Consider the following 13712-nt stretch of genomic DNA (forward strand, 5'->3'; position numbering starts at 1 on the left):
TGCTGGCAAGTCACTAACGATGTGTGTGGCCAGGCGTTGTACTAATAGCCGGACCCAATAACTCACCAATTGTCCTGTACTGGCCACTTCTCGGCGAATACTTACTTCAGACGGTAGGGGAAAAGATCGTAGTAGATTAATCACTGTCATTCCCACCAAACACACAGGAAACTTCTCACTATTCTAAGCGTTAGTATGGCATCCAAACATTGAGCTTTTTTTATATCCAGCCTTATTCAAATGGTTCTTAATTATTTTTTGTGCCAAGTTCAGCTTCAGAGCAATGAAAACAGTGCTTTTATGACAGTCGGACTCGATGATTTTCATCCTTTTATCGATATTTTCTACATTTGACCTTTCGGAGCGGAGTGTACCTTTCACATAAAATTTCTTCTTCTTTACTACTCTAGACAGTGCTAACTCGGTTATAGCCGACTTAACAGCAGTGCGCAAGTCGTTACTTCTTTTCGCACTGTGGCGCCAGGTCTTCCTCTACTTCCCACGGCAGGTACTGCGTCGAATGCTTTTAGAGCTGGGGAGTTTTCGTTCATTCGGACGACATGATCTAGCCAGCGTAGCCGCTGTCTTTTAATTCATTGAACTATGTCAATGTCATCGTACATCTCATCGTTCCATCGAATGCGATATTCTCCGTGGCCGACGCGCTAAGGACCATAAATCTTCCGCAGAACCTTTCTCTCGGAAACTCGTAACGTCAAGTCATCAGATGTTGTCAGCGTCCGTACCTCTGCAACATATAGCAGAACGGGAATAAGGAGTGACTTATAGAGTTTGGTCTTTCTCGTCGAGACAGAACTTTACTTCTCAATTGCCAACTCAGTCCGAAGTAGCACCTGTTGGCAACAGTTATACTAGGTTGGATTTCTGGATTGCTCACATTGTTTTTGGTGTTAATACTGTTTCCAAAATAGACGAAAGTATCTACGACTTCGAAGTTATGAGTGTCAACAGTAACGTGGGAGCCAAGACGCTCAGGCGACGACAGGAGATATTTGCTTCGATCTTTATACTTTCTTCTGGAAAAATCAAATCACGTGCTGAGGCCATTGATATCAATATCAACGGCGTACGCCAGCAGCTGTACACTGTTGTAGAAGTTGGTCCATTCTCTATTTAGTTCGATTTCAATGTTCAGTTTTAACCAAGAGTAGATTGAAGAAGTCCCACGAAAGGGAGTCGCCTTGTCTGAAATCCCGTTTGGTATCGAACGGCTCTGAGAGGTCCTTCCCGATCCTTACCTAGCTTTTGGCATTGCTCAACGTCGTATTAGTTTTTTGGGGATATTCGATAAAATATTTTGCCGTTTTTTGGCTGCCTGTAAATCAATCCACTCTAATGCACGTCGCCAAATCACTTATAAGAACCTTTCAGTGAAGGCTCAGGAAAAAAAAATTATAAGGATTGCAGGTTAACACTTTTCTAGATCAGCTGTTTTATGCAAGAGAGCACCCAAATCAGACAACTCTCACTTAGTTACCGTTAGCCAAGTGAACGATTTTGTTAGATTCCTCGCATGTTTACTCCAAGAAACGTTGCAAGCTTATCACACACAAACACACATTGTCATACACATACATGAACAACAACAACAAGCCATACACTTCAAACACCATACATGCATACATAAATACATACATACATACGAATTTCTATAGAAACTAATTGTGGTGCATGTACTTTGTACTATCTCCTTTCAATTGGCACTAATATCTTAATTTAGGCCCAATTGGCCATTGTTTACCAATACCGACAACACCGCCACCACCAACAACAACAACCACGACGACCACAACAACAAGTACAACAACCGCAGCGCCACCACCAGCCAATTTGGTGGTTGCTAATGCAGCAAAAACAACAGCCGCCGCGGCAACAGCAACAACAACAACAATTGCTACTGCAGGACAACTGACAGCGAACATAACAGCACCAACAACCACAACAACAACCGCAACAATGACAACAGCTAGAAATATAGCAACAAACACGGCAACCACAACAACAACAACAGCAACAACAAAAACCACACATAATCCGCTATTATCACATTTGGCTCAATTGAAAGCATGCCCCCCCGATAATTGCTTGAACGGTGGCACTTGTAGTGGCAGTGCTTCAAATTTTACTTGTTTATGTGCTAGTGGATACACAGGTTTGGAACATTACAACAATTACAATACCACATACTATGTATATAATACATGCAAATACAATATCCAAAGAATGTACAATAGAAAAAACAAAAACAAAAACAACAACAGCAACAACAAACAATCCTGTACAAAGTCACTACAAATACTTAACCTCAAACACAGTTTTATTTACCGTTTATAATTGTAGTTGTAATATTGGTAGACTTGTTGTTCTTGTAGCTTAATTTATAATTACAAACACACACACGAATGTTATAAATATGATTAGCTGTACGTATGCATGTAGTGCTGCTCGCAATTTTCGTATTACTATTATTTTTTTACCCAACTCACCCCGCCCACTTGAATGTACTTAAGTCCCCACTGCCGAATAATTTAACGAGCGTAAAACTAGTTAATTTGGCGTTTGGTTTGCTAGTGTTAACAACAACAATTGCTCTTGGTTAGCATTAACCCTAAAAAACAAGAGAGAATTTGAAAAAAAAAATTAGTAAAATATCTGTACACTTCCGCCACACACACACACACCGAACGTGCTTGACTAATTGCGTTTTTCTCCCACAACCACAGGTTACAACTGCGAACTGCCCGTCACAGATGGTCCGACGAATGTGCCACTGACCGGTAGCGGCGGCGCCGTCGGCAACAGTCCCATCAGCGCCGCAGTCAATTGCATCAATGGCGGCAAGTGTTTGAATGGTGGCACCTGTTCGATGAATGGTACACATTGTTATTGTGCCGGTGGCTTTTCGGGCGATCGCTGCGAGAAAGCCGAACCTTGTACGGCGCTCAATTGCCAAGAGCCAATGGTATGTCAGTTGAATAAGTGCGTTTGTCCGGAGAATAAGATCTGCACGGCTTGCTCGGCACAGCCGTGTCGCAATGGTGGCGTCTGTACGGATCTGTCGAATGGCGAGTACACCTGCAGCTGTACGTCTGGCTGGACGGGTCGTACGTGCACGAAGGATGTGGATGAGTGCGCCTTGGATCCGAATATTTGCGGTAATGGCATTTGTAAGAATGAAGAGGGCTCGTACAAGTGCTATTGTACGCCGGGTTTTACGGGTAAACACTGTGACTCGGATGTGGATGAGTGCTTGAGTCATCCGTGTCAGAATGGCGCGACCTGCAACAATAAGGTAAGTGTGTGTTCTGTGTTTTGTATTGTGCCGCGCGTTTCTAAAGTGTTCTTAGCTGTTCTTTTTTAAATATGGAAAACATCGGATTTTGAGACAAGTGAGTCCAGTTGAGATTTGAAGTTTGTAGCAATAGTGAGTTGCTGATATAGCTCATTCCTGTAATTTGACTCGATCAAATGTATATTCGCATGTAGTTGTAAATATTGTAGTACCTCTAGGTCATAATCTTCTCTTTCTAACTGCTCTCCTAATTACATAATACATTAGAAGAAGCCCCTTATCCAATACTTTGTAAATATTTAATGACCATTGATTTTTTGTAAGCTGTTTCCAGTAAACTTAGTTAAACGCGGACCAAAATGTCCACAGCTGACTTTCTACGCCCTTAAACAAGCCTTTTCAGATATAGAGAACCAATATTGTAAGCACTTAATATTGGTTATGAATTGAGGTTACTACTCACCTTATGATGATTTCAACAAAGTGAGCAACGGCGGTCCATCTAGAAAAAATTTCAACATTATACGGCCTTAATAATATGATCTCTTTAAATTTCAGTCAAACATCGACCAACTTTCTCCAAGGTAGTGACCAAGAAAGGGGATATATCGGAAAGAGTTCCTCCCGACCCCGGTTTTCTCAGGGCGGCCCAGACTCTACAACAATTTTTTGCAGATTTTTTTTTCAATTGATGCACCAGGGGGCTTGTATCGCATATCCTTTCCGTGCCCTTATTTTCTCTCTACCTGTACTAAGGGAATCAACGATTTTTCAATTTCTCTACAAAATTGATCTAATTTAGGTCATTCAGATTTTTACAAGAAAAGGTCAGGCTGTACAAATGACTGTATTTGCTACATATTGATATCCCACAATTTGGTCAAAAAGAACCGACAATTTTTTTTCCGGCCAAAGAACTAATACATAGTTAGTTCCTTCGAGAATGCTGAACACTGGGGTCCGCTCAAAAATGTCTTTGAGACCAGCTTACAAAAACAATGACCGGTTTTTAATTGACTACCGTCATATATAAATATAAAACGAGCAAACATTAATAACGGGTGATCCAAGTAGAGGTGTTTTTTTCAGTAACCTAATTTTGTTCAGCGTTGAGGACTATTTCTGGCTCAATGGGTATATGTATATGTAAACATACAAAATTGCTGCATTTGGAACGAAGAGCAACCTGAAGAGGTTCAAAATCTGTCATTTCCTACAGTAGAAACAACGTTGGGGTGTGGTTTGTGGGAAGGTGAAGTCATCGGTCCATATATCTTCAAAAATGTTGGCCCGTGATCTCAACAACATTTGCTTTCAACAAGACGGCTTCACTTCCCACATATCGCATCAATTATGGGATTTATTGAGAGAACACTTCGGCGAGCAGATAATTTCACGTTTTGGGATAGTGTGATATCACACCGTTAGACATTTTTCTGTTAGGATTTATAAAGTATGATCGGACAATCCATCTTTTATTCAGGCCTTGGGGCAAAACATCATTTCATGACATTCGCCAGTTACCGATCGAAATGCTCGAATGAGTATCGAAAGTTGGATTCAATGGATGGACCATCTGAGACGTAGCCGCGACCAACATTTGAAAGGAATCATCTTCAAAAGACTGTTCTTTCGAATGACAATAATCCTTCCACATTAAATTTAAAGTTTCTTTAAAAAAGTAGGGAACCTCGATATGGATCACCCTTTATAAAAAATGCTATTATTTGGCTACAGTCAATAGACGCCAACCGTGTACAATTACGATGTACATATAAACTATAAGACAAACTTTAGTGAGAAGAGAGTCTAATATTTTGTCATAGCTCATTAAATCCAATATCTTCGAATTGTATTTGTATGTATGTAATTCCCTCATATCACTGCTCCCTAGAATTTCGTATACTTAACTAAAAATGTTTGCCCCTAACGAGTAGTACTCTAATTTAATCACAACATCCGTTAATAACCCCAAATTTGTGACCTCTCACCAGATCAACGCCTACGAATGTGTCTGCCAGCCCGGCTATACCGGTATAAATTGCGAAATCGATATCAACGAATGCGACAGCAATCCTTGTACGAAGGGTTCGACTTGCATCGACACGATCAATAATTTCACCTGCTCCTGTATACCCGGCATGACGGGCCGTTTTTGTGAGAACGATATCGATGACTGTATCTCGACGCCTTGTCAACATGGCGGCCATTGTATAGACGAATTGGGCGGCTTTCGTTGCGATTGCGCCAACACGGGCTATGAGGGCCAACTCTGTGAGTTAAATATCGACGAATGCGAATCGCAACCCTGTCAAAATGGCGCTGCTTGCATAGACGATATAAATGATTACCGTTGCAAATGTTATCCGGGTTACATGGGCAAGAATTGTGAAATCGATATAAATGAATGCGAAAGTAATCCGTGCTTGTATAACGGTAATTGTTTGGAACGTTCGAATATTACATTGTATGCGCTAAGTCAAACGATGGATTTGCCAGAGTTCTTCAGTCGCCAATTCTCCTATCAAAATGCTAGCGGGTAAGTTTGGATGGAGGCATGTGAAAGGAGGAGGTGGTGTATGTTTATTTGAATTTACCGTTTTCAGATATGAATGCGTTTGTGTACCAGGTATTATGGGCAAGAATTGTGAGATCAATATTAATGAGTGTGAAATGAATCCGTGCGGCAAACATGGCACCTGTAACGATGGTGTAAGTTTTAGGAATAGTTTTATGCAAAGCAAGGTACTTCAAATTTTAAGTATTTCCAGATCGGCACGTATACCTGCGATTGTGACCCGGGCTTCGAAGACCGACATTGCGAGACCAATATCGACGAGTGCGACCGGTAAGTGCTGAAGAATGGGTGATGGTTTTTAGAGAAAAAGCTGAAAAAGCTTGTGGTATTCTTGGTATCACCAGGCAAAATTACTCCAAATAAGAAAAATAAGACTTCGTAGTTCTTTAAATCTCACTTTCAATCAATCTTTCATTCGAACGATTTGGAAATTATTATTTGCGAAATGTGGTAAAGAATCGAAAAAGAATACCTAATATGAGCTTTGTGGGATATTTCGCTTAAGACCAACCATTTCTACAGTTCTTAGTTCCTCAGCGATTCACATAAAATAGTCCAAGAGACCATAATATTCGTTAAGTGAACCCACTTGGTAAGTGTCCTTCATAAATAAAGAAAGTTCTTGATATCTAATCATCCCATAAGTGAGATGCCTCAGATGGAGCCAGTATAGCACATATCGTTTGCGACTTCTGTCGAGACCAAAAAGTTTCAGCTCGTAACTTTGTGAATCGTTTATTAAAGCCTTGGTTTCATTTGTTTGCGAGACCGATGGGCTCGAGCTCGTAACTCTAAAATCTTAATTTTGAAATAAAATATTTTCTATATATAACAAAATTTTTTCTCTCGAAGCTCTGTTAATCCGCATCTTAAATCCAAAGGGATGGTATCATCTAATTTCTACAAAGAAAATTTTGGACTTCGTTGATACGTTATTTTATTGTGAGGGTCTGCATACTCACCTACCTAATTATATAGCATCAGCTATACCATAAATAATTAGCCCTTATATGCATTTTTTCTTTCTTTCTTTCATATCTGAAGGTATCAACCCTGTGGCGCACACGGCACCTGTATCGATGAAATCAACGACTATACTTGCGATTGTGATGCTAATTACGGTGGTAAAAATTGTTCGGTGCCATTGATAGGTTGCTTGAGCGCACCATGTCAAAATGGTGGCAACTGCAAGCCATATCTAGTCAACGAAACCGAACATCTCTTCAACTGCACGTGTCAACATGGTTTCCAAGGAGATATTTGTGAGAAGACAACAACGATTTCAATGGTTGTGAGCAGTTTAATAACTGTGAAGACGCAACGTGAGGAGGGTTATGATATAAATCTACAATTCAAAACCACATTACCCAACGGTGTACTAGCTTTTGGCACATCGATCGGACACAATGAGCCCGTTAGCTATATATTGGAATTGATTAACGGACGCCTGAATTTACACTCTTCGCTGCTTAATAAATGGGAGGGCGTCTTTATCGGCTCCAAATTGAACGATAGCAATTGGCATAAAGTGTTCGTGGCTATTAATACTTCGCATCTCGTGCTCTCAGCAAACGATGAGCAAGCCATCTTTCCCGTGGGTTCATATGAGACTGCAAATGGCAGTCAACCGTCATTCCCGCTCACGTATTTGGGCGGCACAATACCGAATCTGAAATCATATCTGCGCCATCTGCCGCATCGTCCGTCAAGCTTTGTCGGTTGCATGCAGGATATTGTCGTTAACGGCAAGTGGATCTTCCCCGAGGAGCAAGGCAACGAAATAGATACGAATTTGACGAATATACAGGCCGGTTGTCCGCGCAGCGAGCAATGCATACCGAATCCGTGTCATTCGAATGGCGCATGCACGGATTTGTGGCATACATTCTCGTGCACATGTCAGCGGCCGCACTTCGGACACACCTGCAAATACAGTGGGTTAAATTAAATTTGGTTTAAGCGATTGCCAATTTTTGCATAACTCTTTTATTTTTTTTTTCCTCCAGACATAACTGCCGCCACGTTTGGCCACGAGAACACCACACATTCTGCTGTTGTTGTGGAGACGAACGACTCGGCTCGTCGTGCCATACGCTCCATACTTGATATCTCCATGTTTATTCGCACACGCGAGCCTACTGGTCAAGTCTTCTATTTGGGGAGCGATCCCAAGAAGATCACACCAAAGGGAGCAAGTAAGTATTTACGCCTATTAATTGTTTCTAAATACACAAATGATGTGAGTTGGATCAGTAAGACCTACAGCTATTTTGTACTGGACTTGATTAGAGCTTCAGGTTAAGTTGTTTGTCTATTGAGGTCAAAACCATACTATTTCAAATCGAACAAGTTGATTTTTAAGTTGTATATATGAGATAGTCCCGAAAACTACTGTCTAAAACTCTGTAAAAAGGGGGTTCCACCTGGTTCTGTAGTCTAATAGTGAACTTGAGACTTGAAAACTTCTGTTATTCATAATAAGACTTTATAACCAACAAAGTACTGGAACTAATTGATCCAATCCAATCATTCACATAACTTTAATATATACTATACATATCACTAAGTATTCTTACCCTAGATTACCTTAGATCCTTTTATAATTTCTTTCTACATCCAACAAATCTTTGAACCTGTTAATAAAATTTCCACTCTTCAACTCTCTTAACTTTGAGAGCGTTTTAAAACCAAAAATCTCTTTTTTAAAGCTGACACTGGCGAGTCATATGTAGCCGCCGAACTGCATGGCGGCGAATTGCTGGTAAAAATGCAATTTAACGGCACACCCGAGGCCTACACTGTCGGCGGCAATAAGCTTGATAACGGCTACAATCATCTAATTGAAGTGGTGCGCAATCAGACGCTTGTACAGGTCAAACTCAATGGCACTGAGTACTTCCGTAAAACACTCTCTTCTACGGGCTTACTTGATGCGCAGGTGCTCTACCTCGGTGGACCACCAGTTGGCGAGCAAACACAAGCGCCAACAACTACTGGTACAGATCCAGCGTCAGCAGCGCCCGAAGAGACTGTCGTAAACAATGAGGTCGATGAAAAGGACTACTTCAAGGGTATCATACAGGATGTGAAAGTAAGCAATGGCTCACATACGATGATCGTCGAATTGTATCCCTTGAATGAAGATGATTTGCTTTTGCCGCCCTCGTTCGGTGTGGTCACTATCGATCGTACATCGGTACTGAAAGGTGAAGTAACCGATGACTTGTGTCGTAAGAATCCTTGCAAGCACAACGCCGATTGTCGGAATACATGGAATGACTATGTATGTAGCTGTCCGAATGGTTATAAGGGCAAGAATTGTCAAGAGATCGAGTTCTGTCAACTAGTTCAGTGTCCGGGTAACAGTAAATGCCAGAATCTCGACGATGGCTATGAGTGTCTGACGAACATCACGTTTAAGGGCAACGAAAAGAATCCTTTGGCGTTCACTTACTTCGTAGAGCAAATGCCGGATGAACCGAAAATGTTAGTGCAGCCGGTTATAGAGATCGCGTACAGAACACGGGCTGGCGGCACACTATTCTTCATAGAAAATGGTGAGAGCTTCTTTGAAATCGGCGTAAATCAAGGACAGGTGACGGTAACTTGGAAGTTGAATCAAGAGGCGTTTGGCGATACCAAGCGCTTCACCAAAGATACATCCGATCCCAGCCTTATGGAGATGACGAACGAACCTGGGTACGTCTTTAGAACTATAGGAAATAAATTGGAAATTATTTTTAATGTTTTCTGCTTCTATTCTACAGCTGGAACCGTATTTATCTACGCGCACAAGGCGGCAAACTCGAGGGCGGTTGGAAGGGTTGGGAGAGCATGGTCGATCCCTCGCCCGCCTTCTCCGCAGACATCGATCAACAGGCTTTCCAAGAACTACTCTCCAGTGACACTCAGGTCTATCTCGGTGGCATGCCCACTGATAGTCGGCAAGCGCGTGGCAGCAGTTCAGCACAGCAAGGCTCTCAATTTAAGGGTTGCTTGGGTGAGGCACGCGTTGGCGATCTCTTGTTGCCTTACTTCTCGAACGCTGAGATGTATCCACGCACTGAGAACGTCTCGGTGCAGCCTCACTCACAATTCCGTCTCAATTCGACCAAGCCGGATGAGGGTTGTGTGCTGTGCTTTAATACGGACTGCAAGAATGGTGGTTACTGTAGCTCACCGTCCGAGCAGTATGCCTGCACGTGTCTGCCTGGTTATGAGGGGGAGGACTGCGGCACCGATATAAATGAATGCCTGAATGCGACTTGTGAGAATAACTCGACTTGCATTGACAAAGTGGCCGACTTCCAGTGCCGTTGCTTGCCGGGCTACGACGGTCGCTTGTGTGAGCATAATATTGATGAGTGCGCCTCACAGCCCTGTCATAATGGTGGCAATTGTACGGACCTGATTGCCGCCTTCCATTGCGATTGTGCGGAGGAATATACGGGTGTGCAGTGTGATTCCTTGAAGCAGGTCACCTGCGATAATTTACCCTGCCGCAACGGTTCGACTTGCGAGGATGGATTTAGTAAGTGAAAATTTATTTCATATCCAAAAACAACTGCTAGTTTGTCTCAGTTAAGGCAACAATATAAAAAGTTCTTATAAGTTTTGATTTAGGAGGTTCTACAAAATCTTGAAGACTCTATTGACTCTCCTATCCCGAGAAAGTAGGAAGGAGAAAATGAAATATAAAATCGCTGGGGTCCTCACAGTTCGGAAAGCTCGTGTGGAAAGAAAGCTCAAAAACTCACAAAAATGGGCTTTATTCTACAAGGGTCTAGTCTAATAATAGGGATTAATTAAGACAGAGTGAGGTTCCGGAAATGTGAACATGGGGAATTTGTTGTATTACAGTTATCAATTATGTACGAAAATCCAAGCAAAAAAAAAAGCCTTCCAAAAGTTTCGACAATTCATTCTTATAACTATATTTTAAAATAGCGTTGCCACCTTTTCGAAAAATATGAACTGTGACAACATTATAACGTTTGATCTAAGCGGTTGGCAGCCTGCCGGAAATTATTTGAAAAAAGTTCAATTTTAAAAATTTTTGAGAGAAGGGTTGCCATATTGCGAAAAGCACCGAAAAATTTAAGATTTTTACCTAAATTTATGGCTATTTTTTTTTTCTAAACACAGATGCCAATACCAACAACAATTTCACCTGCAACTGCTTGCCTGGTTTCGAGGGAACCAATTGCGAAGTGCTGTTCTGCGAAACGACGCCGTGCCAAAATGGTGGTCTCTGCATATCCGACGATGCCTACGTAAGTCAACTATATGCCACTTTTGATATACGAGTACACATACATACATTGTTGAATTTATTAAACTTTATTTTACAGACACCACGGTGTCAATGCAGTTTGGGTTATAAGGGTGAACTATGTGAAAAGGATGTCAATGAATGCGAATCCAATCCATGCCTCAATAATGGCATGTGCCACGATCTCATCGGCGCCTATACGTGCAACTGCACCGGCACCGGCTTTGAGGGCAACAATTGCGACATCGATATCGATGAGTGTGCCTCAGGCATTGAGTATTGCGGCGGTTTGGGACGCTGCATCAATTTACCGGGCTCGTTCAAATGCATCTGTCAGGATTCCTTCTGCGGTGTGTATTGCAACTTTACCGACCCGTGCAAGATTGGTGAGGGTTCACCGTGCATGAATGGCGGCAGCTGTCTGGAGGCGTGCGGTGATGTAGCGGACTATACGTGCACCTGCAAGGCGGGCTATGAGGGCAAGGACTGCACGCTGGTGGTGAGTGAAAGCGTTAACATTGATTGGGTTTTGAAATTTAACATTTTTTCCACACACACACAGATGGCCGCCAAAGATGAGGGCCCGTCCACGGCCGATATCGCCATCATTGTTATACCCGTGTTGGTGGTGTTGTTGCTTATTGGCGCAGCGCTGTTGGGTACATTCTTGGTTATGGCGCGCAATAAGCGTGCGACGCGCGGCACCTACAGCCCCAGCGCGCAAGAATACTGTAATCCACGGCTGGAAATGGATAACGTGCTGAAGCCACCGCCAGAGGAGCGTCTGATTTAGTCGTTGAAAGTCAGTTAGCTTTCGTTTCTTTTTACATTTATTTATAGTTAATGTTGACTTGGCACGTAAGTGATGTATGAAAGCAGTAAAACCGTTACTATAAAGTCTTTATCCGCCCATTAAGTATAGTTTAAAGAGTAAGGAGTCCAGATATAATTGTTTAAGCGTACTAATAATGAAATATTGCTCACTAAAGCGACTTGGAGGACATAAAGCGCTTGAAAAATATTACACTTGCTCTTAATTTCGTGCATTCGCTCGTTTTGAGCGAGTTGAAGCCAGCGTGTCCTATCCTTACGCCTAGTAATAAGCAGAAAAGCTGCTTAAAAAATGCAACCCTGGCCTGAAAAGTAAGGAAAACAATATTTAGCTAACGGGTGAAATTTTTTGGAAATTTTGGCGTAAATTTAGGGTAAATAAATAAATTAAAAACTATTTAACTTTAAATAAAATTAAAATATATGTTTGATGTAATGTAACTAGTTAGTTCAGACAACCTGTTTATGTGCTCAGTTCAAACACAGCGTACTTTCATAGACATATACATACATACATATTTATAATGTTATGCAAAAAAAACATAAAAAATTAATTAAAATATTTATAGTTAAATAGTTGTAAGGTTTAAAACCTCAGTATTGTGTTTGAATGCCAAGTGAGCAGTAAAATTATAAAAAAAAAACAACAAATATAGAAAAAAATTTACATACAAAATATTAAAAAAACTATATATATTTTAAACAAATTTAGAGAATAATCGAAGAAAACTTAAAAATAACTAAAATGTTAATATTTAAAAAAGCAAAATTTAATATTTTTTATTTAAAAACTTTAAAATTTAATTTATAAAAACTTAAAAATTAAAATTTATTAAACTAAAAATTAAAATAAAAAAAAATAAAAATTTTGTATTTAAAAATTAAATATTAAAAAATAAAATTAAAAAGAAATACAAAATTTAATAATTAAAATTAAAACTAAAAAAAAATAAAAAATACAAAAATTAAGAATTTAAAAATTTCAAAAATTAAAAATAACATACAAAATATTCAATTGTTGAACATTATTGCGAGAATACAAAAAAAAACAAAAACATTTGTGTAAAACAAAATCCTCACTGTGGACTTCCAAACAAAAGTGCTCTTGAAATCAAATTTATGTATTTGTCTAACTAATTATAAGCATAATTTAGCGTATTTCCAATACATAATGCGCGGTAAGCTAAATACCACAACTACAATTACAACAACCACTCGGTGGCCTTATTTTGTGTAAACATATACCTTTAATTGAATTCGCGTTACCGTTATTTAGATTTTTTATCGTATATTTACTTATTATGTTATACTATACATACATACATTTATTAAAAAATACATACATACATATTTAAATACGTTAACTTAAGAGACTGTATTATATTAAATCGACTAATTTATATTTAAACTTAATAAAGACCTTTAAACATTAAAGTCGCTTATTTTATTTAGTTGGATTCGATAGGCTGAGATTGAAGACCTTTGAGAACAGATATTCTTCAGATCGGAACGCCACAGATTTTAAGAAAACGGTCACTCGAAAGCAATTTAGCGACCGTGAAGTGGTAATTACCATCGTTTACTCGGCAGTCAGGTTTACATAGTCGGAATTTATTAGGGTTTTTAAGCGACCAAGGACTTCTCTCAAGAAAACGGTTGCAGGAAAAAAATTTTGCGGACGTATAGCGTATCAGCAGCCGGGTTTACATAATACAAAT

At 40.2% G+C, this 13712-nt stretch overlaps 1 protein-coding gene across 10 annotated transcripts in view; it reads left to right on the forward strand.

Annotated features, from left to right (window-relative positions):
• LOC105222993 (protein crumbs) overlaps positions 1-13428 on the forward strand; it is a 47030-nt gene extending 33602 nt beyond the window's left edge. For 5 of the 10 annotated variants that reach the window (XM_049448399.1, XM_049448397.1, XM_049448394.1 and 2 more), the window contains exons 6-18: positions 1742-2173; positions 2745-3313; positions 3369-3410; positions 5308-5852; positions 5920-6025; positions 6085-6161; positions 6936-7825; positions 7898-8086; positions 8567-9590; positions 9659-10422; positions 11037-11164; positions 11243-11662; positions 11726-13428. In XM_049448399.1, the coding sequence (XP_049304356.1) occupies positions 1742-2173; positions 2745-3313; positions 3369-3410; positions 5308-5852; positions 5920-6025; positions 6085-6161; positions 6936-7825; positions 7898-8086; positions 8567-9590; positions 9659-10422; positions 11037-11164; positions 11243-11662; positions 11726-11956 (5417 nt within the window). In that variant the 3' untranslated portion in view covers positions 11957-13428. The remainder of the gene's footprint in view (positions 1-1741; positions 2174-2744; positions 3314-3368; positions 3411-5307; positions 5853-5919; positions 6026-6084; positions 6162-6935; positions 7826-7897; positions 8087-8566; positions 9591-9658; positions 10423-11036; positions 11165-11242; positions 11663-11725) is intronic. The other 5 variants (XM_049448400.1, XM_049448401.1, XM_029548987.2 and 2 more) reach the window with 5 other exon arrangements.
• Positions 13429-13712: the final 284 nt, after the last annotated feature.

This window comes from Bactrocera dorsalis, chromosome 2, assembly GCF_023373825.1.
Source record: "Bactrocera dorsalis isolate Fly_Bdor chromosome 2, ASM2337382v1, whole genome shotgun sequence".
NCBI lineage: Eukaryota > Metazoa > Arthropoda > Insecta > Diptera > Tephritidae > Bactrocera > Bactrocera dorsalis.